This window comes from Mirounga angustirostris, unplaced genomic scaffold (assembly GCF_029215605.1).
Source record: "Mirounga angustirostris isolate CCGP_5_RB_7025 unplaced genomic scaffold, mMirAng1.0.hap1 SCAF_4, whole genome shotgun sequence".
Classification (NCBI taxonomy): Eukaryota; Metazoa; Chordata; class Mammalia; order Carnivora; family Phocidae; genus Mirounga; species Mirounga angustirostris.
In genome coordinates this window covers 119,263,309-119,286,712 of record NW_026991712.1, presented here as the reverse complement: position 1 = coordinate 119,286,712, position 23,404 = coordinate 119,263,309, and the positions used below count along the sequence as shown (strand labels likewise).

The window sequence follows — 23,404 nt, the reverse complement described above, 5'->3', positions numbered from 1 at the left end:
AGCTTAAGGAATGCAAAAGGGATGAAAGAGTATGAAAATCAGGTGTAGTAGAAGAGAAAGCCCTCTTAGTTCTTCCTTCAAAATTAGAATCTAAACACTTCCCAATAATTTAACAGCATTATCCAAGCCACCATCATTTTTCACCTCAACAGCAACAGCTTTGTAACTAGACTCCCTGCTTTCAATCTTCCATTCTTGCCTACTAACGCTCATTTTTCAGACAGCAGCAAGAGTGATCTTTCAAAAAGCTAACATGCTCAAAACCCTCCCATGGCTTCTATTTTCACTTAGAATATATTAGGACCCTCACCAGTTTCTCTAAGCTCATGGTCAACATTCTCCTTACTCACGTATGCTTCAGTCACCCCGTCCCCATTTTAATCCTCAAATACACCAACCTCATTCCTAATTCCGTCTTACACTTTTGTCACTACCTGGAAGAGTCTTCCTCCAAAGATTCACGTGGCTGCCTCTTTCTCATCATTCAGATCACTGCTTAAATGTCATCTCTCAGAGAAGCTTCTCCTGACTACCATACTGAAAATACTCACGACCTCCTCCCAACAAACACCATTTTCATTTCCTTTTATCTCCTGTGCTTTATTTTCTACATGCACTTAACTCTATCTGAAATTATATCTGTTCCTCTACTCATCTGTCTCTCCCCACAAAATACAAGCTACATGAGGGGAAGAACTTTGTTTTGGTCACTGATGTATCCCTGGTAATTGGAATAGGTCTGGATCACAACAGCCACTTACTACATTTATTAGGTGAAAAAAACGAATCTAACTGATTAAAAGAATTCTAACTGGAAGAGATGGAAAGAAGTACTTACATGTTTATTGCTTATTGGTCTTTTTAAGAAAGCATCTCTAGAAATGTGGTCTGCTGTTCTTGCCACATCTTCCAAAAACCGATAATCTAAAAATTTCAAAATAGAAAAATAAACAAATGACATATGCCAATGGCCAGGAAGCATCAATCTGCTATGCATAAGATGACTCACCACTCAGGAGATTCATTTCAGTAAACTGTTGTATGGAAACATATGCAGTCTTATCTCGAACTCCATTACAGGTCAGTTCTGCTTTGTGTTTCTTTACACAGGGCAAACTGAAGAGACAAATGAGGTGGTACTTTTATATTGTGAGGTAAGAAAGGTACAGACAGAGGTAGTAAGGTAGGAAATTACATACACACCTGCAGGAATATCGCATACAACGTGGACATTTGTACTTTGCTTCTTCTGTACCACAAGTTTCACACCTACAAAAGCCCACAAGAAACTTAGTAAGTTATCAAATATTAATTCTACTTATTGACTTAAAAATTTTTAATGCTGAGTCAATTACTCATCACAATTTATAGACATGTAGTCAGTAAATAAAGTATATGGAAGTTACTCTGATAAAATACTTGATAGTTGTCAAACATCCTTAGAACATTCTCCTCCAGGAAACTGTCTTCATCTCCAAATGACAACTACATTTACAACATTGTTAGTACTACATAATCTAAGAAAACATATATTAAATTAAAAAAGAAATCTCACTTTGACTTCTTTTTCTACTGCAATCAGAGAATGAGATTATTCATTAATATTTTAACTTGTAATTCCTGGCAGTCTGCTAAAGATTGTGTGTGTGTGTGTGTGCGCGCGCGCGTGCATATAACCAGAAGTCCAATCCATGAATTTACATTCCTTAAAGCAAACATACCACAAAAAGAATATGAGACCAAGTCAAATTTAGAGTATCAGCTGTATCTTTTCTCCTCATCTCCACACCCAACTTAAAATTAGCATTAAAATAATCTAGAAATGCTATTACCCATCATCTATCTCCAATTACTCTTGTAGGATCTTGGGATACTGACAACCAAACTACAGTCATTTCTATTTGGCCCACTGTGTTCTAGACAGTAATAGTCCCAAGAATCTGATCACTCTTATTTCCCATGCTGTCACATGATCATACACTATAAGGAAATTAAATATAAAGCAATAAATATGCATACTATCCATAGAGAAAGTAAACAGCTGGGTGAGTTCAAGTGCATTTTTGTCTAATTTTAACTTAATCCATGTTGTCATTGTTAGTTTTATTAGACTTTTCCTTATGTCTATCCTCTTTTAAAGAATACTGAGTCAAGAGCATATTAAGTCCAATCAGAATCTGGTCCAAGGGTTTTCTGGTCCCCAGAATTTTCACTTCCTTACTTGGCCACTGTCCACTGGCCACTAAAAGCCTGACATATTTTCACTGAATTTGTTGTCCTTTGACAAAACCCTGCCTTCCCAATTACCCCCTCCCTCCACCACCAACACGCACGCTCCAGGGACCCAAGTTTGCCATTTATTTTTCATTATTCCACACTGCTAGATTTCCTTCAATCCAGACAACAGAGGACTCCACAGCTTTATTTCCCCAATGAATTTCTCCGTCCTACCTTGACATGGCCAGTTTCCGTTTGAAACCCACAGGGGGATTTATCTGAGGCTCTTCTTTCACCTTTGTATCATCCATCACTTCTTCCTTTGGGAAATACTTCTCTTCTTTTACACAAACTTCATCCATCATTTCCTCCGTTTTTATGTTTTGAGCAACAAACACCTCCTCTTTTATCTCCAAGTTATCTTTCTTCTCTTCCTTCACATCTAGCCAGTCCATCACCTCTTCCTTCACCTTCACTTTCTCTTCTTTTACCTCTGCTCCATCCACTTTCTCTTCTTTTACCACAAAACTACTACCCATCTCCTGCTTCACCTCCAAACTGCCTGGTTTCTCCTCTTTCACCTCAGGCCCATCCTCCACCTCCTGCTTTACCCACCGGCCATCCAGCATCCCGTCTTCCATTTCCGACCAGTCCATAACTTCTTGTTTCACAACCGTTAGGTCCACTCGCATCTCCTCTGCCGTTTGTCCACTTCCTTCTCTATCCTCTGTCTTCATTCCTGCCTGTCCGTTCCCCGCGTCTACACTGCCAGCGTCCGTCCCTGCTGTGCCCCCGACTCTCTCCCTACCGGACTCGAGCCTTAGCCGCGCCCCCTCAGCACCACTCTGCAGACCTCCTCCCAAAGTCCCTTCATTTTCAACAGGCGTATCCATCAGCTCACGACCTCTGGCCTTCGCTGCCACTCTGTCCTTCAGTGTGGCTTGTCCACGCCAAAAAGAACGAATTCTGGGGCGGAACACCGACAGTCGCCCACGTGCGGGACCGAAAGCCCCATGCAGCAAACGCCGGCCTACAGCTTTCGTCCAAATCGTCGTAAAGCAACACTTCCGCGCCTCGCCACTTCACGACTCGTAGAGCCCTTTACGGCTCTGCGGCAGTCCGGCCCAGAGACACTGCGAGAATCGGCGTGAGGCCACGCCCTTGTGAGCTCACTTTTGGGGCGGGGCTTCGTCAAACCCTGCCCCCGGGGAGGCAGCCTCTGGCCGCTCTTCCCGCCCCCAATCCGTGCTTGGCCACACTCCTCCGTGAAGAGTGGGGGTGCGGGGCGGAGCAGGGAGAGGCAAATCCCTGACAGTTTTGGAACGGTTAAGACCTACCCTGGTGGGCGCCTGGGTGGCTCAGTTGGTTAAGCGACTGCCTTCGGCTCGGGTCATGATCCTGGACTCCCTGTATCGAGTCCCGCATCGGGCTCCCTGCTCGGCGGGGAGCCTGCTTCTCCCTCTGACCCTCCCCCCTCTCATGTGCTTGCTCTCTCTCATTCGCTCTCTCTCAAATAAATAAATAAAATCTTTAAAAAAAAAAAAAGACATTTATTCTTGGGGCGCCTGGGTGGCTCAGTTGGTTAAGCGACTGCCTTCGGCTCAGGTCATGATCCTGGAGTCCCGGGATCGAGTCCCGCATCGGGCTCCCTGCTCAGCGGGGGGTCTGCTTCTCCCTCTGACCCTCCCCCCTCTCATGTGCTTGCTCTCTCTCATTCTCTCTCTCTCAAATAAATAAATAAAATCTTAAAAAAAAAAAAAAAGACCCACCCTGGTCTGTATGATCTTGTATGAAAATGGAAGAAACACTTGATGCCACGCCCCCGGCAAGCTTCATTCTTCACCTATGCACTAGAGACGATGGTGTTGTTATGTGAAGATTAAATGCAATCATGCATGGAAATAAGCCAGTAGTTACTGAAATAAACTGAATAGATGGTGGCTATTGTCACAGGGAATCCTGAGAGGTTTCAGATAGGAAAGAAGGAATTAATTTTTATTCTTTAAGTTCCGTCAGTAACAGCCAGTTTCCCATTCCCAGCATCCTACAGGATTCTCTCTTTAAAACAAACTGAGGGTTGCTGGAGTGGTGGGGGTGGGAGGGATGGGGTGGCTGGGTGATAGACATTGGGGAGGGTATGTGCTATGGTGAGCGCTGTGAATTGTGTAAGACTGATGAATCACAGACCTGTACCTCTGAAACAAATAATACATTATATGTTAAAAAAAAAAATGATAGTAGGAAGGGAAAAATGAAGGGGGGGGAATTGCAGGGGGAGACAAACCATGAGAGACTATGGGCTCTGAGAAACAAAAAGGGTTCTAGAGGGGAGGGGGTGGGGGGAAGGGTTAACCTGGTGATGGGTATTAAAGAGGGCACGTATTGAATGGAGCACTGGGTGTTATAGGCAAACAATGACTCATGGAACACATCAAAGAAAAATAAATAAATAGGGAAAAAAAAAAAAAGAATGTGTGTGTGTGTGTGTGTGTGTGTATCCCTAAAGACTGGGCCAAAATTTCAATCCCCAGGAATAGAAGATCTAAAAAATAATACAAAAATGCAAAAAACAAAAACCACACTTCTATCTATCTCAATTTTTTTTTTTTAAAGATTTTATTTATTTATTTGACAGAGAGAGACAGCAAGAGAGGGAACACAAGCAGGGGGAGTGGGAGAGGGAGAAGCAGGCTTCCTGCGGAGCAGGGAGCCCGATGCGGGGCTCGATCCCAGGACCCCGGGATCATGACCTGAGCTGAAGGCAGACGTTTAACGACTGAGCCACCCAGGCGCCCCTCTCAATTACTTTTTAAAATTATTATTATTACATACGGGGCATTAGGCACTTTCACCTAATCTTCACATCATGTCTGCGAGGTGAGGTATTTTTCTCACTGCGTAAGGAAACTTCATAGGAGATATATTTTTCTTGCTGCATAAAGGAGGCTTCAAAGAAATGGCTTCTCAGCTGTAGGTTGCTTTGTATTATCTCCTCAATGCAGGGCATTTAACTGTTATCACTCATTTGCAAGTTGGTCAAAGAATGGGAATTTTGAATGGGTGAGCAGAGTGAGGGAGGGAGAAAATATCGAAACCTAGTTGGGGCACCAGGGATTAAGTAGTGCTGGAAGGAGCACAGAAGTAAATCGGGAGAGTTTAGTACAATCTTCTTATGGGTTGTGAGAAAGAAGCTGCCAGAGGAATCATATGGATAGTCTCTTTTGGAGATACTTAGAGGTGCTAGCTGCCCGTGGAGTCAAAGAAAGCCTGATTGGATTTTCAGGCCAGATCACATATTTACACAGGGGAAAGGGGCTAAATGGTAGAAAGAATCCATGTGGTTTTTGCTAAAGACAAGATTTGCGAGATGGGAGCAACAAGAGGGAGTGTTGATCCTCAAGAGAATAAAACCATCCAGATTTCCATTTAAGAAAGGGAAAAGTTCTGGAACTACAGATCAGACACCAGAAGCATAAAGACTGTAAGATTTTAAAACTTTTGTCATTTCCCTACATTTGTTCTTGTAATCTGTTTTTTTAACAGTCACTGGAGGAAAAATCGTTAAACCAGTAAGGCTCCTTGATGGCTTTACAGCTAATCATTTACCTAAGTTAAACAATCCACACTGTGGGACAGTAGTTTTAATGGAGATACTGGAAATTGTGGTGGTATTGTTGAATGGTAGTTTTGAAGGAAAAGGGAGGCTTGAGTAGTCCTGAAGGAGGGAACTTTGGGTTGTTGGAGTATAGAGCACAGCATTGTATGCAAGGATGGAGATAGGACAAGGACAAAGAAAGGGAGGCAGAAGTTATGTGGAGCTGTAGCTGAATTCCTATCCAGTTCCTCAAACTCCTTTCTCCCCCTTTTCCACCTCAGTGGAGTAGAGGGACAAGCTCAGCTCCTTCACGATAGGATTGTGTCTATCATTTCTGTCTGCTGTCTCTGCACCAGGCATCACCTTGCAACTTTCCTAACCACTTTGAGAAGTGACCCTTTGTCAAAGTCATAGTTGAGTTCATTTTAACAGCCAGAAACTTAGAAGTGCTTTCTAGGAAAGCATCTTAGCTGTGACTGAAAAGCCATGAAAAAGTGTATCTTAGGGATGGTTAAATCATTTCAGCAGCTCAGCAGGCTCTTTGTGTAGTCAACTGTCTGCTTGACTATAGAATGAAGATTAGAAGGGCCTTTCCTGACCTGTCAGTAGATAGTTAAGAAAACAAAGACCCAGAGAAATAAAATGATTTGTTCAAGATTAAATGGCTATTTAGTGGCAGCACTGACACAGAAAATTAACATTCTGGTCAAAGCCCTTTGTTTGCACTTGAGCTAGCTTAAGATAAAGGCCAAGAGTTGGAATTTCAACTGTGTCCACATAAGAGCCAGGAACCAGAAAGCCTGGAAGTCTGAGTTTTATTGTGTATGGTATGTGTTGTGATGTGTTGCAGGTCAGGCTATTCAGAAACAGATTCTGATAGGAGTTGTTAGGGATCGATACCTGTGAAGAGAAAGGGGAGGAAGGGGGATCGGCCAGAGAAAGCATTTAAATCGTGATGCAGGTCAGACCAGCCTTGGCCAACCTGACAGGTAGCTCAGAGAAAGCATTTTTCTTTAGAGTGTCCCACTTCAGGCAGAACTGCCTCATACTTTATATCTGGCCCTACTGGGTCATCTGACACAGGCTGCCCCAGCAAGGACATGATCTTGGGCAAGAGGCTTCTCTGCAGCTGGAGCTGACAGCTGGACTGCACTCTTTGTGGCCAGGTAGCAAGTCCTTCTTTGAAGAAGATCTGGGTGGCACATCTCCGTGGCTACCACGGTATGAATGTGTGCCTCTAGCCACATGGCCTTTTGTCACTGAGTTGGCTTCATTCACTTTCTTTTTAGGCAAGTTGTCTCTCTTCTCCATGTACCTTGTTAAAACAATACTGCCATTCCACAACTCCAGGGTTTATATATCCTCAGTGCTTGTATAATCATGGAGACTCACTATTGTCTAATTCCAAATGTCTGGGGAAAAGAATCTCATTGGATCAGCCAAGTAAGGGAGGTAGGGAAAAGCTCTGGGTTTAAATCTCCTTTGCCAGTAGCTAGGTGACCACTCTGAGTCTCAGTCAATCTATCTGTAAAATGGCGATAGTTATATGTATTTCACAGATCTATTTTGAGAATTAAATAAGACAATGTATGTGAAAGAGCTTTGTAAACAGTAAAGCATTCTACAAATATAAGTATTATTTTCCTTATCCTACCAGTAATTTTGAGAGTCCTGCTGATGATAGCTTGCTTAATTGTTTTCTCTTTTGGATCATGGAGGACAAAGTTGAGATAATCACATTTCCCAGTTCTTGGCACATTCTTCTCATGTGCAACAACACTTTCCTTAATATTTTTGCTATTTGTACATCTCCACTATCATTACCCTCCCCTTCACTCTTATATATTTAATATGACTCCTTATATATACATATATGTCTTTGTGAAATACATAGAATTGTTTTATTGTGTGCATCTTTTTAACAGCTTCATTGAGGTATAATTCACATAAAATAAAATGTCTATAATAAACATACAATTCAATAATTTAAACTTGAAATTTTATACAGTTTTGCAACCATCACCAAAATCCAGGTTTAGAACATTTCCATCTACTCCCGTCCAATACCCTTGTTCCCATCTGCAGTCAATCCCTGTTTCCATCCCCAGCCCCATGCAACCATTGATCTAATTTCTATTCCTATAGATTTGCCCCTCCTGGAAATTTCATATGAAATAATATAATATGTGGTCTTTTGAGTCTGGCCTCTTTTATTAAGCTTAAAGTTTTTGAGGTTCATCCATGTTGTAGCATGTCTCAGTAGTTTATTCCTTTTTATTGCTGAATAATATTCCATTGTATGGATATACCACATTTTGCTCATTCATCAGTTGATGGGCATTTGGATTGTTTCCAGGTTTGGTGTTATGAGAAATTCTGCTTCTACATTCCCATACAAGTCTTTGTGTGTATATTCTCATTTCTCTTGAGTAGGTACCTAGGAATGGAATTTCTAGACCATATCGTAAGTTTATATTTAATTTTTAAGAAAGAGCCAAGCTGTTTTCCAAAGTAACTATACCATTTTACATTCCCACTGGCAATGTATGAGGGTTCCAGTTTTTCTACATCCTTGCCAACGGTTGGTATTTATTGTCAGTCTTTTTGATTATGGATAGATAATGGTATCTCACTATGAATTTAATTTGCATTTCTTTAATGATTAATAATGCTGAGCATTTTTTCATGCGCTTACTGGCCAGTTCTCTATCTGGATTAGTGACATATTCAAATCTGCTTTTAATTAATTGTTTTTTATTACCAAATTATAGTAGTTCTTCATATATTATGGATAAAAATTTTTTGTAGATAGCCATCAGGATGTTCCTTAATGATTCCCACCTCCTGCTATTCATGCCAATGTATAAAACTTTCCCAAATTATCCAGGATTGGCCTGTGTTACCGATAACATACAGCAGAAGTATATTGTGTTGCTCCTGAGATTAGGTTTGAAAAATGGCTGTGGTTTCTGTTTCAGGCAATTGCTCTCTTACTCCTCTCCTAGATCACTTACTCTGAGGGAAGCAAGCTGCCATGTTCTGAGTTGCCCTACCAGGAGGGCTCATGTAGCAGGGAGCTGAACTCTCTATTATAAGGCTGAACTGTGTCCCTCCAGAATTCATATGTTGAAACCCTAATCCCTAGGACCTCAAAATGTGGCTATATTTGGAGATAGGGCCTTTAAAAGATGATTAAGTTAAAATGAAGCCATTCAGGTGGACCTTAATTCAGTCTGTCTGGTGTACTTCTAGAAGGGGAAATTTGGACACAAATAGAGATCAGGGATGTGTGCACACAGAGAAAAGACCACATGAAGACATAGCAAGAAGGAGGTCATCTGCAAGCCAAAGAGAGAGGCCTCAGAAGAAAACAAACCTGCCAACACTTGATTTTGGAATTTTGGCCTGCAGAACTGTTAGAAAATAAGTTTCTGTTATTCAAGCCACACATTTGACCTATTTTCTTATAGCAGCCCTAGCAAACTAATACACTGGGCAACAACCAGCGAGGAGCTGAGGCCTTCAACAGCCATGGGAGTGAGCTTGGAAGCAGATTCTCCAGTCCTAGTCAAGGCTTGACATGGCTGCTGCTCTGGTCAGCAGTTGCTCCTCATATTCAAAAATTGGGTGACATAATAAATATTTGTTATATTAAACTGTTAAGTTTCAGGGCAGTTGCTACACAGCAATAGATAATTAATACCAAGTCCTTGTATGTTTTGCAAATATATTCTCCCACTATGTGACTAGTTTTTAACTTTCCTAATTATGTCTTTTAAAGAGCACAAGTTTGATATTTCAGTGAAGTCCAGTTTATGAGTTTTTCAAATGAATTCTGCTTTTCGTGTCACACTAAAAAGTTTTTGGTTAGCCCAATGTACCAAAGATTATCTCCTATATATTCTAGAAGTTTTATAGTTTTAGCTCTTACATTTAGAGCTATGATTCATGTTGAGTTTTTTTTTTTTTTTTTTTTAAAGATTTTATTTATTTATTTGAGAGAGACATAGCCACAGCAGGAACACAAGCAGGGGGAGTGGGAGAGGGAGAAGCAGGCTTCCCGCAGCGCAGGGAGCCCGATGTGGGACTCGATCCCAGGACCCTGGGATCATGACCTGAGCCGAAGGCAGACGCTTAACGACTAAGCCACCCAGGCGCCCCCATGTTGAGTTTTTTTATAGAGCAAATTAATGATTTATTTTTCGCATATGGATCTCTTCTTATCCAAGCACCGTTTGTTGAAAAGATCATCCTTCCCCCTTGAATTGCCTTAATATTTTGTAAAAAATGAAGTCATCACAAATATAAGGGTTTATTTCTGGGCTTTCTGTTTCATTGATTTATATGTCTATCTTTGCACCAACACCATACTTTCTCGATGATTATAATTTTATAGTAAGTTTTCAAACTGGGTAATTAAGTCCTCCTCCATTGGTCCTTTTTCAAAATTGTGTTGGTCATCATAGCATAACAGATAGAGATGTTGAATCACTATGTTGTACACCTGAATCTAATGTAACATCGTGTGTCAACTATACTAAAAAAATTTTTTAAAAAACATGTTGGCTATTCTAGGTCTTTTGCATGTCCATATAGATATTAGGATTAGTTTTTAAATCTCTACATAAGAGCTTGCTGGGATTTTGACAGGGATAAGGTGGAATATATAGATCACTTGAAGAGAAGTAGCATGTTAACAATAGTGTGTCTTACAATCTATGAAAATGGAATGTCACTCATTTACTTAGATTGTCTTTAATTTCACTTAACAATGCTGTGTAGTTTTCAGTGTACAAGTTTTTGCATGTCTTTTGCTTAATGTATTCCTAAGTATTTTATTCTTTTTTTTTTTAATTAAGTAAGCTCTACACCCAATGTTGGGCTTGAACTCATGACCCTAAGATCAAGAGTCCCATGCTCTACCGCCTGAGCTAGCCAGACATCCCAGTATTTTATTCTTTCTGATGTGATTTTGAAAGAAATTATTTAATTTCATTTTTGGATTTTCCATCAGTAGCCTATAACAATGCAATGGTTTTTTTATATTGATTTTGTATATTGCAACCTCACTATTCATTTTTTTATTATATATATTATATATAGCTGGATTCAATTAGCTAATATATTTTTTAGGAGATTTCATATATGTTTATGAAGGATGTTTGTCTATAGCTCTCTTTTCTTGTAATGTCGTCATGTTTTGTTATCAGGGTTCTTTATGCTTTTTAGGAGAGTTCCCTAACTAATTTCTACTTTGCTCATTTGTTATTTGATGGTATCCAATCTTAGCCAACACATCCACTAAGTTCATTTCAATCACTATATTTTTCTTTTTTTTTTTTAAAGATTTTATTTATTTATTTGAGAGAGAGAGAATGAGAGAGAGAGCACATGAGAGGGGGGAGGGTCAGAGGAGAAGCAGACTCCCTGCAGAGCAGGGAGCCCGATGCGGGACTCGATCCCGGGACTCCAGGATCATGACCTGAGCCGAAGGCACTGGCTTAACCAACTGAGCCACCCAGGTGCCCAATCACTATATTTTTCATAACCAGTTTCTCCAGCTTCTTTTTGCTTCACATTACTAATATTCTCCCTTATCTCTTTGGAGATATTTCTTTTACTCATTTAACATTTCTCACTTTTTAAAAAAAGATTTTATTTATTTATTTATTTGACAGAGAGAGAGAGATAGCGAGAGCAGGAACACAAGCAGGGGGAGTGGGAGAGGGAGAAGCAGGCTTCCCGCTGAGCAGGGAGCCGGATGCGGGACTCGATCCCAGGACCCTGGGATCATGACCTGAGCTGAAGGCAGCCGCTTAACGACTGAGCCACCCAGGTGCCCCTAACATTTCTCACTTTTTAAAAAATCTATTAATTTTGCTCCACTAGCACAAATTGTACAGTTTTCTAAGAAAGTTCTTTTATGGAATTACACTCTTCAGATGCTGTAGTATTTTCCCCTGTGATCTCATATTCACTTGGGAATATCAGCATCTTCAGCTGTTAATTCATACTTGAAAGGGAGGATCAAAAGCCTGAGACTTGGATTGTGATTCTTCTGATTTTTTTTTTTTTTTCGAGGTGGCTGGTAAGAAAGAGAGTGGATGAGTCTTAGGGTAGAACGCTTCTGATGTTATAGGCAGAGCTCCACTAGAACCACTCGGGCCTTTCATGAGGAAAACATGCCCCATATGCCTGCATTTGCCATCCCTTTCAAGAACTACTATATTCTGTGGTTTCACTCAGGGTAGAAGGAAGAGAAAAGAACTGTTGCAAGCCAGACTGTATGTATAGTTATCAGCTTCCCTGATGTTACTCCACCTCCATGGGCAGGTGTTGGGCTGGCCCTGCTGTTGGCCCTTGAGTTGGGGTGGGCTGTGATCCACCCAAGTTAATGTGGGTAGACAAGGGCAGAACCAGAGATGCTATCCCTCCGTTTTACCCCTTACCTCCGTCAGTGTCCATCTATGACTCTAGGCCTTCCTTTCCCACCACAATGGGCCCCAACTCCCTTTCATCTTCTACAGGCTACTCAGTATTTCTGAGAAGGCTCCAAGATCCATTACCACCCTCTCATTTATATGACATCTTCAGGATTAGACTTGGGGACTCCAGGAAGTATTGGCTTCTTTTTATAATTGGCTATCTTTTTCAGCAACTGGATTCTCCAGATTTATTTAAAAAATAGGGATGATAGTAACTTTCTGAAATAATTTCAGAGGTGTCCTAAACATCCACCCTACTGGGCTTCCCATGATATAGCTCAAATTTTTCCAGGATGCAAGATGTTTTATTACATCCACAAAGGTTTCATTATATTCGCAACTTTGAGGCAATGTAGCAATTCCCGTATACTTGTCCATGGACTGTTTTATCAGCATCACCTCGTGTGCTTGATAAGATTTCTGGGTCTTTCCATAGAGGTACTTAATCAAAACAGAGCGACTGGAAAATCTTTTAAGAAACATCTCTGTGTGTACTTACGATGTATAGGCAGGTTTGTGAATCACTGGGTGAAGGCATTACAATTACACAGTCCAAGATGGTAGCCACGGCAGCTACGGAGCCCTTGGAATGTGGTTATCCAAACTGAGATGTACTGTAAATATAAAATGTACACTGGGTGGCTCAGTTGGTTGGGCGACTGCCTTCGGCTCAGGTCATGATCCTGGAGTCCCGGGATCGAGTCCCGCATCGGACTCCCTGCTCGGCGGGGAGTCTGCTTCTCCCTCTGACCCTCCTCCCTCTCATTCTCTCTGTCTCTCCTTCTCTCTCTTGCAAATAAATAAAATCGTTAAAAATAAAATAAAATAAAATAAAATAAAATAAAATAAAATGTACACTGACTTTCATTCAGTACATAAAAAAAGAATGTAAAATATCTCATTAATAACATTTTTATATTGATCATATGTTGAAATGGAAATATTTTAGATATATTAGGTTATGTATAATACATTATTAAAATTAATTGCACTGGTTTGGTTTTGTTTTTACTTTTTTAAATGTGGCTACTAGAAAATCTTAAATGACATATGTGGCTTATATATTTCTATTGGGCAGTGTTGCACTAGAAGAGGTTATTAGAATTCGAACTCCAATTAGCTGAGATTTAGACAATAGAAATATTCAAGAATCAGCTAAATGTAGTGGTTCATTTGTTAATTCAGCCAATAAATATTTGTCTCTTCATTCTTCAAATTGTAGCCTGAGCATCTTTGCAAATCACAAGTCTGATAATGTCAGCCAACTCCTTAAAACCCTTCAATGTCTAATCATTGCTCTTAGGATAAAGAACTAAATCCTTATCATGGCCTTGCAAAGATCCCTCATAATCTGACCCATATCTTCTCTTCACCCTCATGTCTAATTACTCATCCTTTAGATGGAAGAAGGCCCTACTTTCCTAGGGAAGCATTCCTTAGGCACTCCTCCTCCCCTCTGCTCCAGCCTAGGTCAGAGTTCATGTATATGTGTGTGTTTCTTTCAGAGCACTGGTTTCAAGTTGTAATGATATATTCATGAATACTATCATTTGATTAACATGGTTTCTCTCCTAGATAGGAAGCTCATTGAGCACAGGGACCTTGCCTTTTTTGCTCAATTTGAATGGCCAACTCAGAGCACAGTCTCTAGTTCACAATATGCAATAAAACATGAAGACATGGAGGACTTGAGCACCTATTTGCATCATACCCTGTGCCATTCTATGTGATTATAAGCATTAAAATCTACGCTTTGCCTTCAGGGAGGTCACAGTGTAGTGAAGGGAGACAGGCATGTGAAAAGCAGTAACAACTCACTGAAGCAAGTGTAGAAGACAGAACGTGACCCAAAGAGGAAGCAGCATGCATTCCTTTGTGGGAAAAGTTAAGAAAGGTTTCCCAAGGAGCTAACTTGAAGAAAGAGTAGGAATTGGCCAGGAGAACAAGGCAGGAGAACTTTCCAGGCAAAGGAATGAAACATATAGTATGTTCAGAGAACATGAGATAAGTTAGGTATGGCTGGAGTATACAGACTCTGATGAGAAAAAAGGGTGAGCAGGTTGACAGGTAATCAGAGGCCCCGTCACCAAGGCCTTATAGGCCTTGCAGAAAAGCTTGCATTTCTTTATCCTATAGGTGATCAGGAGCCAGTTTCATTTCCTCAGCTTGGGTTCTGAGGTTGGGACACAGAGAAAAAAACCACAGATTTGTTCTGGGTATGATTATTCTTTAGCAGGGGAGCATGACATACTATGATTTGGATGGGCCTATTATTACAACACAAGTAACTTGTTTCCAAAGAATTGGCCAGATCTATTACTGGCAAAAGCATTATTTGGATCAAACAAACAAATCATGATTCAGGAGGTTCAATCATAATTGATGAGCCATTAGAAGGATCCAACAATTGGGTCATTACTATTAGAGGAATCCAGGACCTAATACAGAAGGCCTAACTATTTGCAGCAGGGGGGTACATGAAATAGATTTCTAAAAAGGTTTTAGAAAAAAATTTACCGAAAAATATCTAAAATATTTATTATCTTTTAACATCTGAATCCTGAAGTCAGCAATAATATTGGTTATAAAATCAAACTAAATAAAGTCTGATTGTTTTAATTTCTCACTTCCAACTATTAAACCAAAAAATTGTTGGTATCTAGTAATTAATTTTTGTTCAAAGTTTTTTATTTTTCATTGAAGGAAGACTTGGAAAAATGTATAGTGTTTTTCTATGGCATACTGAATTATGTAGGAAATATTTGGGAACAACTAAAAATTATTTTAACTGAATGTTCTATATATTGTCTGGGCATTTGTTTTGGTAGTTAAATGGCTTAACCTCTTTTACAAATTGAAACACTCAACTGAGAAAAATTGAATGTAATATCAATAAAGTTCAAATGAAGTTTTTATATTCTAATAGTTGAGGGAGATCTTTATCCCTTCATGAAGAATGTCTGTTTCATGAAACTGGATTTCCAGTGTCTGCTTCAAGAAATGAGAAGTTTTCAGGAAGGGGGTGGGGGGGATGGGTTAGCCTGGTGATGGGTATTAAGGAGGACACGTGTTGAATGGAGCACTGGGAGTTATACGGAAACAACGAATCATGGAACACTACATCAAAAACTAATGATGTAATGAATGGTGACTAACATAATAAAATAAAATTTTTAAAAAAAGAAATGAGGAGGGCGCCTGGGTGGCTCAGTTGGTTAAGCGACTGCCTTCGGCTCAGGTTATGATCCTGGAGTCCCGGGATCGAGTCCCGCATCGGGCTCCCTGCTCGGCGGGGAGCCTGCTTCTCCCTCTGACCCTTCCCCCTCTCATGCTCTCTCTATCTCATTCTCTCTGTCTCAAATAAATAAATAAAATCTTTAAAAAAAAAAGAAATGAGGAGTTTTCTTGAGTTTCAACTCCAAATTCGTCCTAGATACCTTGTAAAATCAAATTATTTTTAATGGATTGTTAGTGAGATTACTTTGCCCTTGTGTTCAGTCCTGAAATTCCACTGCTAGTACAGCCAAGATGATAGCTCGGATTCCCCACCAGTTGCTCTTCTCTACAGAGGTGCCATTTTTCTAAATTAGCTTTGAATTATACCAGGACTCTGAATCCAAAGCACACAGATTGCATAATTGTGTACCCGGGCTGAGGTGGTAATGACTTAATCATACCTTCAGAGCCAATTACTATGTAGGTCATGGTAGAAAAGTTGTGCTTGAAGAGGGCAGAGCACCTTACATTGAAGGCTTAGCTGACACTTATTTCTGAAACTATGAAAGCTGCTAGTCTTGTATGGGAGGACCAAACTTAACATGTTGGTCAGAAAATGAGGTCTGTCACAGTGCCTACTGCTGAACACCATGTTTCTACTGCTCACGTCATTTCTGTGCCACTAGCAACATTCCCTCTCCTTGTTTATTGTAGTCATCAAACAAAAACTTGTTGTTTCCTATAGAAAGAACAACATTTATGTTTCATTCCAGGTAAAAAGCAGGGATAGATCTAGGTTTTGTGAAGCCCGAGGCTCATACAACTTAGGGTCCTCTTTATGGAAAATAGCTAAAAATTACTGTACTTTTGCAAACTTTACAAACATAAATGCCCATGTGAAGACATTTTTGAAGGCTACTTCAGGGTCTTAAAGCTTAAATTTATTAGTTTCAATGGTAACTTTGCCTCTATATAAAGCATATGTCATCTTCTCTTGCTTCTTTCAAGTTCACCTAAACTATGAAGGATGGAAGGAAGGAAAGAAAAGTACAGGAAAGTATAAATAGGTGGATAAAACCAAATAAATATTGTCAGTTTAAAATATTAGAAAATATCCCAAAGGATTCTAAATACGTGCAGAATTAAAATACCTGACAATAACATTCCAAAATGGCGGAGAGAGATAAGAGGAGTTAAAGTTTTGTAATATCCTTGAGTTGTCTGGAAAGTAGAAAAGTACTAATTTATGTGGCCTCTACAAAGTCAAGGATACTTATTATTGCCTTTAAAGTAGCCACTAAAAGAAAATAAAAATAATGTTTAGCAAGCTAAAAGAGGGAAAATGGAATAAAAAAATATTTTACCAATCCAAAGGAAGAAAAAAGAAACAGAGATGCGACAAATATAAAATAATAGTAAAATATTAGGTTTAAAAGAAAATATAACAGTAATTACATTAACTAAACAGACTAATACTCTTAAGAGTCTAAAATTGTCAAAGTAGTTTAAAAATAAATAAATCCACAAGCATATGCTGAGTATAACAAATATGCCTAAACAGAAGGATGCAGAAAGGTTAAAAATAAAAAGAGGAACAAAGATGTACCGTGTTGACACTAACAAGTTACAACACAGAATTGGTATGGTCCAAGCACTTACACCATGAAAACTGGCTAACGCTACAGGTAGGGATTGTTTCTCTTTTCACCTTGGAGGGCTAGTTATTAAACATTTACCAGTACACCTCTGAATAAAGCTGTGGTAAATTTGAATGCAACTAATTACAAGTATAAAGCAAAAATGTGAGATGTAAAAGGAAAAACAGGAGTGTCCATAATCACAGTTGGAGATTTTTAACACACCTCCCTCATATAACTAGTAGAAGCGGACAAAAAAAAAAAAAAAAAAAATTGCCCAGTATAGATAAAGAAACAGAGAATTAGTGACTTAACCAAGTACCCCAAACCGATGAGTGAGAGGGTTGGAACTGAATTCAAGTTTTATGCATCTAAATCCAATATTCCTTCTGCTCTGGTTTTAAATCACAAAAAAGATTGGCGATATTTACTTCTAATGACCACTGTAATTCCTACATTAATATACACAAATGGGGAGAAAAGGGAGGCACATTATGTACTTATATACTGTTATAGTTGTACCTTATTTCTAGAAAGCCTTTATATATAATCTATGTTCTAAAAATATAAAATCTATTGTTACAAAACAAATTATGGGCATGACTGTAAAACAGATGAATAATTTTATTAAGGGATTCACCACCACCTCCTTGGGGATAACTAGCATGGAGCTTATCCATTAAATCTTCAATGATGTTGTTGCTTCAACAAGAGCAGCAGCTAAGGCTTACAGAGTGATTGATGGCTTTGTGCCAGGCAGTTTTATACTTCCCATGGTAATTTATTAAATCCATTCAACCAGTAAGTGAGATAATGGGACAGTTAATCTTATGTGTCAATTTGACCAGCCATAGGTGTCCATGTTAAAAATTATTTCTGGGTGTTTCTGTGATAGCGTTTCTGGAGGAGATTAGTCTTTGAACCTGTGGACTCAGTAAAGTAAATTGTCCCTCTCCCACAATGTGCATGGGCATCATCCAATCCACTGAGGGCCTGAATCAAACAAAAGGCAGAGTAAGGGAGAATGTGCCCTTTTTGCTTTGTCTGCCTGCTTGAGTTGGGACCTGTCATCTTCACCGGCCCCCAGACTGGATTTTAATCCATTGGCTACCCTGGTTCTCAGGCCTTTGGGTTTAACTGAATTACATCACTGGCTTTCCTGGGTCTCTAGTTTACCGGCTGCAGATTGTGGGAATTCTCAGCTTCCATAATTGTGTAAGCCAATCCATCATAATGTTTCCATATAAAAACATAAAATAAAAAATATTTTTATATATCATACATATATCATAACAATATTATATGTATATTATATATAAAATCTCTATTTCTACTTATATCTATCTATATCTCCCACTGGTTCTGTTTCTCTAAGAACACTAACTCATAAAGATTTTTACTTTTATTATCCTCATTTTGCAGTGAAGAAACTGAGGCAATGAAGAATAATATACCCAAAGTCACACAGCTAATCCCCAGAGTACTCTTAACCACTACACATATTATACTGCCTATGATTATGTTGATTAATATGTCCTTTAAATTTAATATTTCAAAAACAAAAAAAACATAAGGTAAGGTATTTCTATTTTATATATATTTCTTAAATGATATCTAGGAAAACCACTTATGTCTCTGAAATAAATTTTTTTGGGGGGGAACGAAAGGTATGGCACATAGACAGAAACTCTAGTTTCTTTTATTTAGAATCAACCTCTGCTCCTTTTAAAAAACAATTCTATGGTCCTCAAGCAGGAAATCAGACATATTTGCCATCGCTCCATTAAAAAAAATTGTGGTAAAATGTACAACATAACATTGGTCATTTAAATCATTTTAAGTGTCGATTCAGTTGCACTGAGTACATTCACATGTTGTGCAACCATTGTTACCATCCATCTCCAGAACTCTGTCATCATCCCAAACAGAAACTCTGTACTCATTAAAAAATAATTCCCCATTTTCACCTCCCCCAGCCTGTGATAACCTCTGTTGTATTTCCTGTCTTTGAATTTGTCTATTCTTGATACTTCAGATAATTTGCCCTTTTTTGTCTGGCTTATTTCACATAGCATAATGTTTTCAAGGTAATCAGTGTTGTAGCATATGTCAGAATTTCATTCCTATTTAAGACTGAATAATATTCCATTGTATGTTCATACCACATTTTGTTAATCAATTCAACTATGGATGCACATTTGGGTTGTTTCCATCTTTTGGCTATTCTGAATAATATCTCTATGAACACTTGTGTACAAATATCTGTTTGGGTCCCTTCTTTCAATTCTTTTGGGCATATACACAACTTAGAATTCCTGGGTTATATTGTAATTCTATGTTTAACTTTTGAGAAACTGCCAAACTATTTTCCACAATGGCTGCACCATTTTACATTCCAGCCAGCAACATACAGAGGTTCCACTTTATCCACATCCTTACCAATGCTTGTTACTGTCCTTGTTTTTCTTTTTTTGTTTGTTTGTTTTTTTTCTTTTTTAAAGATTTTATTTATTTATTTGAGAGAGACACAGTGAGAGAGGGAACACAAGCAGGTGGAGTGGGAGAGGGAGAAGCAGGCTTCCCACGGAGCAGGGAGCCCGATGCGGGGCTCGATCCCAGGACCTTAGGATCATGACCTGAGCCCAAGGCAGACGCTCAATGACTGAGCCACCCGGGCACCCCTGTTTCGTAGTGAGTGTCAAGTGGTATCTACCTATGGCTTTGGTTTGCATTTTCCTAATAACTAGAGATGTTGAACATCTTTTCATTTGTTGGTCATTTAATATATCTTCTTTGGAGGAATGTCTATTAAGTCCTTTGCCCATTTTTCAATTGGATTGCTTTATATTTTGAGTTGTAGAAGTTTAATTAAATTAATTGATTAATTAAAATTTGGTGCAAAATGGTGTTTTTTTTTTTTAAAGATTTTATTTATTTATTTGACAGAGAGAGACACAGCGAGAGAAGGATCACAAGCAGGGGGTAGTGGGAGAGGGAGAAGCAGGCTTCCCGCTGAGCAGGGAGCCCGATGCGGGGCTCGATCCCAGGACCCTGGGATCATGACCTGAGCCAAAGGCAGACGCTTAACGACTGAGCCACCCAGGTGCTCCAAAAATGGTGGTTTTGTTAAAGCATGGGAACAGGATCTGTGGATAGAAAGAGCTGCCGAGCTGTAGGAGTTTAAAAAAAAATACATCCTGGGATATTAATTCCTTATCAGATATAAGATTTGCAAATTTTTTCTCCCATTCTGTGGGATGTCTTTTTACTCTCTTGATAGTGTCCTTTGATGTACAGAAGTTCTTAATTTTGATGTAGTCCAATTTATCTTTTTCTTCTTTTGAACATGCTTTTAGTGTCATCTCCAAGAAATCATTGCTAAATCCAATGTCATGAAGACTTTCTCCTATGTTTTCTTCTAAGAGTTTTATAGGTTTAGCTCTTATATTTAGCACTTTGCTCCATTTGAGTTGTTCTGTATATGATATCAGATAAGGGTCCAACTTCATTCTTTTGCATGTGGATATCCAGTTTTCCCAGCACCATTTGTTGAAAAAACTGTCCTTTCCCCATTGAATGGTCTTGGCACCTTTGTTGAAAGTCAGTTGACCATATATGAGAGAGTTTATTCTGTGCCATGACCTCATTTTGTACAAGTAGGAGATAAATCCTATAATCCTCTTATAGGTATCTAACAGATACTTTGTAATGATGCAAATGTACAGAGTACAGAAGGACTATGCCAGAGGGCTATCATACATAATAAAAGGACATGGTAACAAAAGAAGAAAAACGAACACCACCAAGAAAAGATTTAAAGCACATTTTTATTATAGATAGGTAAGTGTGGTTTGCTGTGGCTAAAGATATGTTTATAATGGATGTACAAGCTTTTCTATATACCAAGAGGTATAATATTTTTCTTTTAATACTGAACTAGCACTTCTCTGACAAGGAAAGTCTGAATGGGCTGAGCCTATTTTAAATGGCTAAAGACTTTTTTTTTTTTTCCTGAATGTTGCTTTAAAGACTGGTAAATTGAATTCTTTTAGGTCCCAACACAGTAAATTTAAGAATAGTGAAATAAAATCAACGAATACTACAAAACATGTAATTCCTATGAAGCAGAAATAATAGTTTTTATAATTTAAAAGCAGCAATTTCAAAAGATTCGCTGAATTAGAACTTTACAAAATATATATATACATAGTATCATTCCAGATGATCATGGATTTTTAAAAATAGTATATCACAACCCCAAACTCTAACCCAAACCTACTACTGGAAGTAGCTGGCCTGTAATATTTTTTACAGCAATTTAAAACATAAAAACAAAAGAAACCTCCCAATTCTCTTGTCCGTGAGCACAGGTGATGACAGCGTGCTGGCTTTGATTCCATATCCACGAAGAGAATTTTAAAATAGAACAAGGACTTCACATAAATAATGTCTTACTTGCTATTAAGTATGTAGCCAAACAAATTAAAATAAGTACTAACAACCAAAACATACCTTGATGTAACCAGTACATACACTCTTAAAGAATGACAAAGACAAAAAAAGAAACAAAATAGTCTCTGAAAGCCACAAGCACCTTGTTTTAGAAAGAGCACCGAGCAACACAAAAAGGCAACACGTAAGAGGTAGTGCACCACCGGCTAAGATGTATATGCCCATTGGGGACCTGAATACAGCTTAGTGTTTGGGAAAATAAGACATGTTAGACTGTGGCTTGTAATTTTTAGACAGAAGCATTGCACGTTTGGAAGCATTAGCCAGTATTGCTCCATAGTGCTCTGCATCTCCAGCTGTCTAATGGGTACTTTGCTCTCAGGCAAAAAATAGAGGATACCCTGAAGAATTCCATGTTTATAAATTTTCAGTTCTAGGGAATTCTCTAAGAAAGCTCAGATCCATATACTTTTTTAAAGAATTAAATACTTTATCAATTATAGTCCTTTAAAAAATGCCTTTTCTCCTTCTTAGGAGGAAATCTTTTCTTCCTGAGATTCTTTAAGATTTAGCCAATGCTTTATTCCATGCCTTTCACAATGATAGTATCTTTCTGTCTGAATTTTTCCCTCTGCAGCAATTACCTGGCCAACAGCACGAATTCTGAACTGATTCAGAAACCTTAGAGAAAGCATACGGAACTGCTTTCCATGTAGTACTTCCTCTGGGTTTTGAGATGAGGAAGTTTTTGTACTTCAGTTACTGGAAGCTGATTAGGGTCCTGGGTGTGAAAAAGGAATTTTGCCTTATGCCACCTGCCATCTTGAATCTGTAAAACAAGAACAAAATGCTTTGGTATGTAATTGTGTCATTAGCAGTCATTCTCAGCAGACAATGCCCTTCACTGTCAGACAACTGAAGATTTAGTTAAGGATTAGAGATAATGAATAGAAAGTGCCCAGAACAAAGTCAGTGCTGGTATTGAGTAAGTGCTCAATGGTAACAATCACTAGGGCTAATTGAAAACATGGGTTCATTCCTTTCTCTAAATGGTACCGAGTGTTCTGATTTTTCAGTCTCAGGGACTAAGGCTAGGCTTCTGCTTCTGTTGTCTGTGGATCATTGGACCAGATATAAATTAAAAGGCTGTGCTATTCCTAATCTGAGGAACACCCATCTGTTGTGTGTTCCTTCATCTGGGGCTGATTCTTTAGGATGGGCATTCTTGGATGAAACGCAACGAGCTATCTCACCCTCTCTGAACTTCAGGCAGGAAATAACCAGAATTGCTTCAGTCAGAAGTAAATTATAATTATGTTGGGGCGCCTGGGTGGCTCAGTTGGTTAAGCGACTGCCTTAGGCTCAGGTCATGATCCTGGAGTCCCTGGATCGAGTCCCGCATCGGGCTCCCTGCTCAACGGGGGGTCTGCTTCTCCCTCTGCCCTCTTCCCTCTCGTGCTCTCTGTCTCTCATTCTCTGTCTCTCAAATAAATAAATAAAATCTTAAAAAAAAATTATAATTATGTTGAATCACCTTTTAGGTTTCTTTTTTTCCAGTCTGTGGTTACTGTTTATACAGTTTGTTTCCTCTCTTCTTTCTAGGCCTTTCTGTTTTTCTTATTACTGTATGCTCTTTTGTTTCTGACAAATTCTACTATGGAACAAAAACATATCATAAACTCTCTTATGATTAAGATCAACGAGAAAAAATAGAGAAATACAATTGACTAGTTTTGTGAAGCTTTTTATTAAGGAGTTTATTCACTTACTCGTTTACAGAATTATCATGATATAAATTTTAA

The 23,404-nt window shown here is 38.9% G+C and overlaps 2 protein-coding genes across 7 annotated transcripts in view; both read right to left on the bottom strand.

The window, feature by feature from the left end:
• ZNHIT6 (zinc finger HIT-type containing 6) overlaps window positions 1-3,334 on the bottom strand; it is an 82,440-nt gene extending 79,106 nt beyond the window's left edge. For 5 of the 6 annotated variants that reach the window (XR_010410868.1, XR_010410866.1, XR_010410867.1 and 2 more), the window contains exons 1-4: window positions 2,452-3,333; window positions 1,204-1,269; window positions 1,010-1,116; window positions 839-924 (exon numbers count right to left, since the gene is read on the bottom strand). Coding sequence is in view for 3 of the 6 variants with exons in the window: in XM_045897286.3 (XP_045753242.1) it covers window positions 839-924; window positions 1,010-1,116; window positions 1,204-1,269; window positions 2,452-3,110 (918 nt within the window). In the remaining 3 variants the exon portion in view is untranslated. Of the gene's footprint in view, window positions 1-838; window positions 925-1,009; window positions 1,117-1,203; window positions 1,270-2,451 lie in introns of all 6 variants that reach the window. The other variant, XM_064588892.1, reaches the window with a different exon arrangement.
• A 17,232-nt stretch (window positions 3,335-20,566) lies between these two features.
• Window positions 20,567-23,404, bottom strand: part of COL24A1 (collagen type XXIV alpha 1 chain) — a 391,649-nt gene continuing 388,811 nt past the window's right edge. The window contains exon 60 of the mRNA XM_064588890.1: window positions 20,567-22,431. Coding sequence (XP_064444960.1) covers window positions 22,285-22,431 — 147 coding nt within the window. The 3' untranslated portion in view covers window positions 20,567-22,284. The remainder of the gene's footprint in view (window positions 22,432-23,404) is intronic.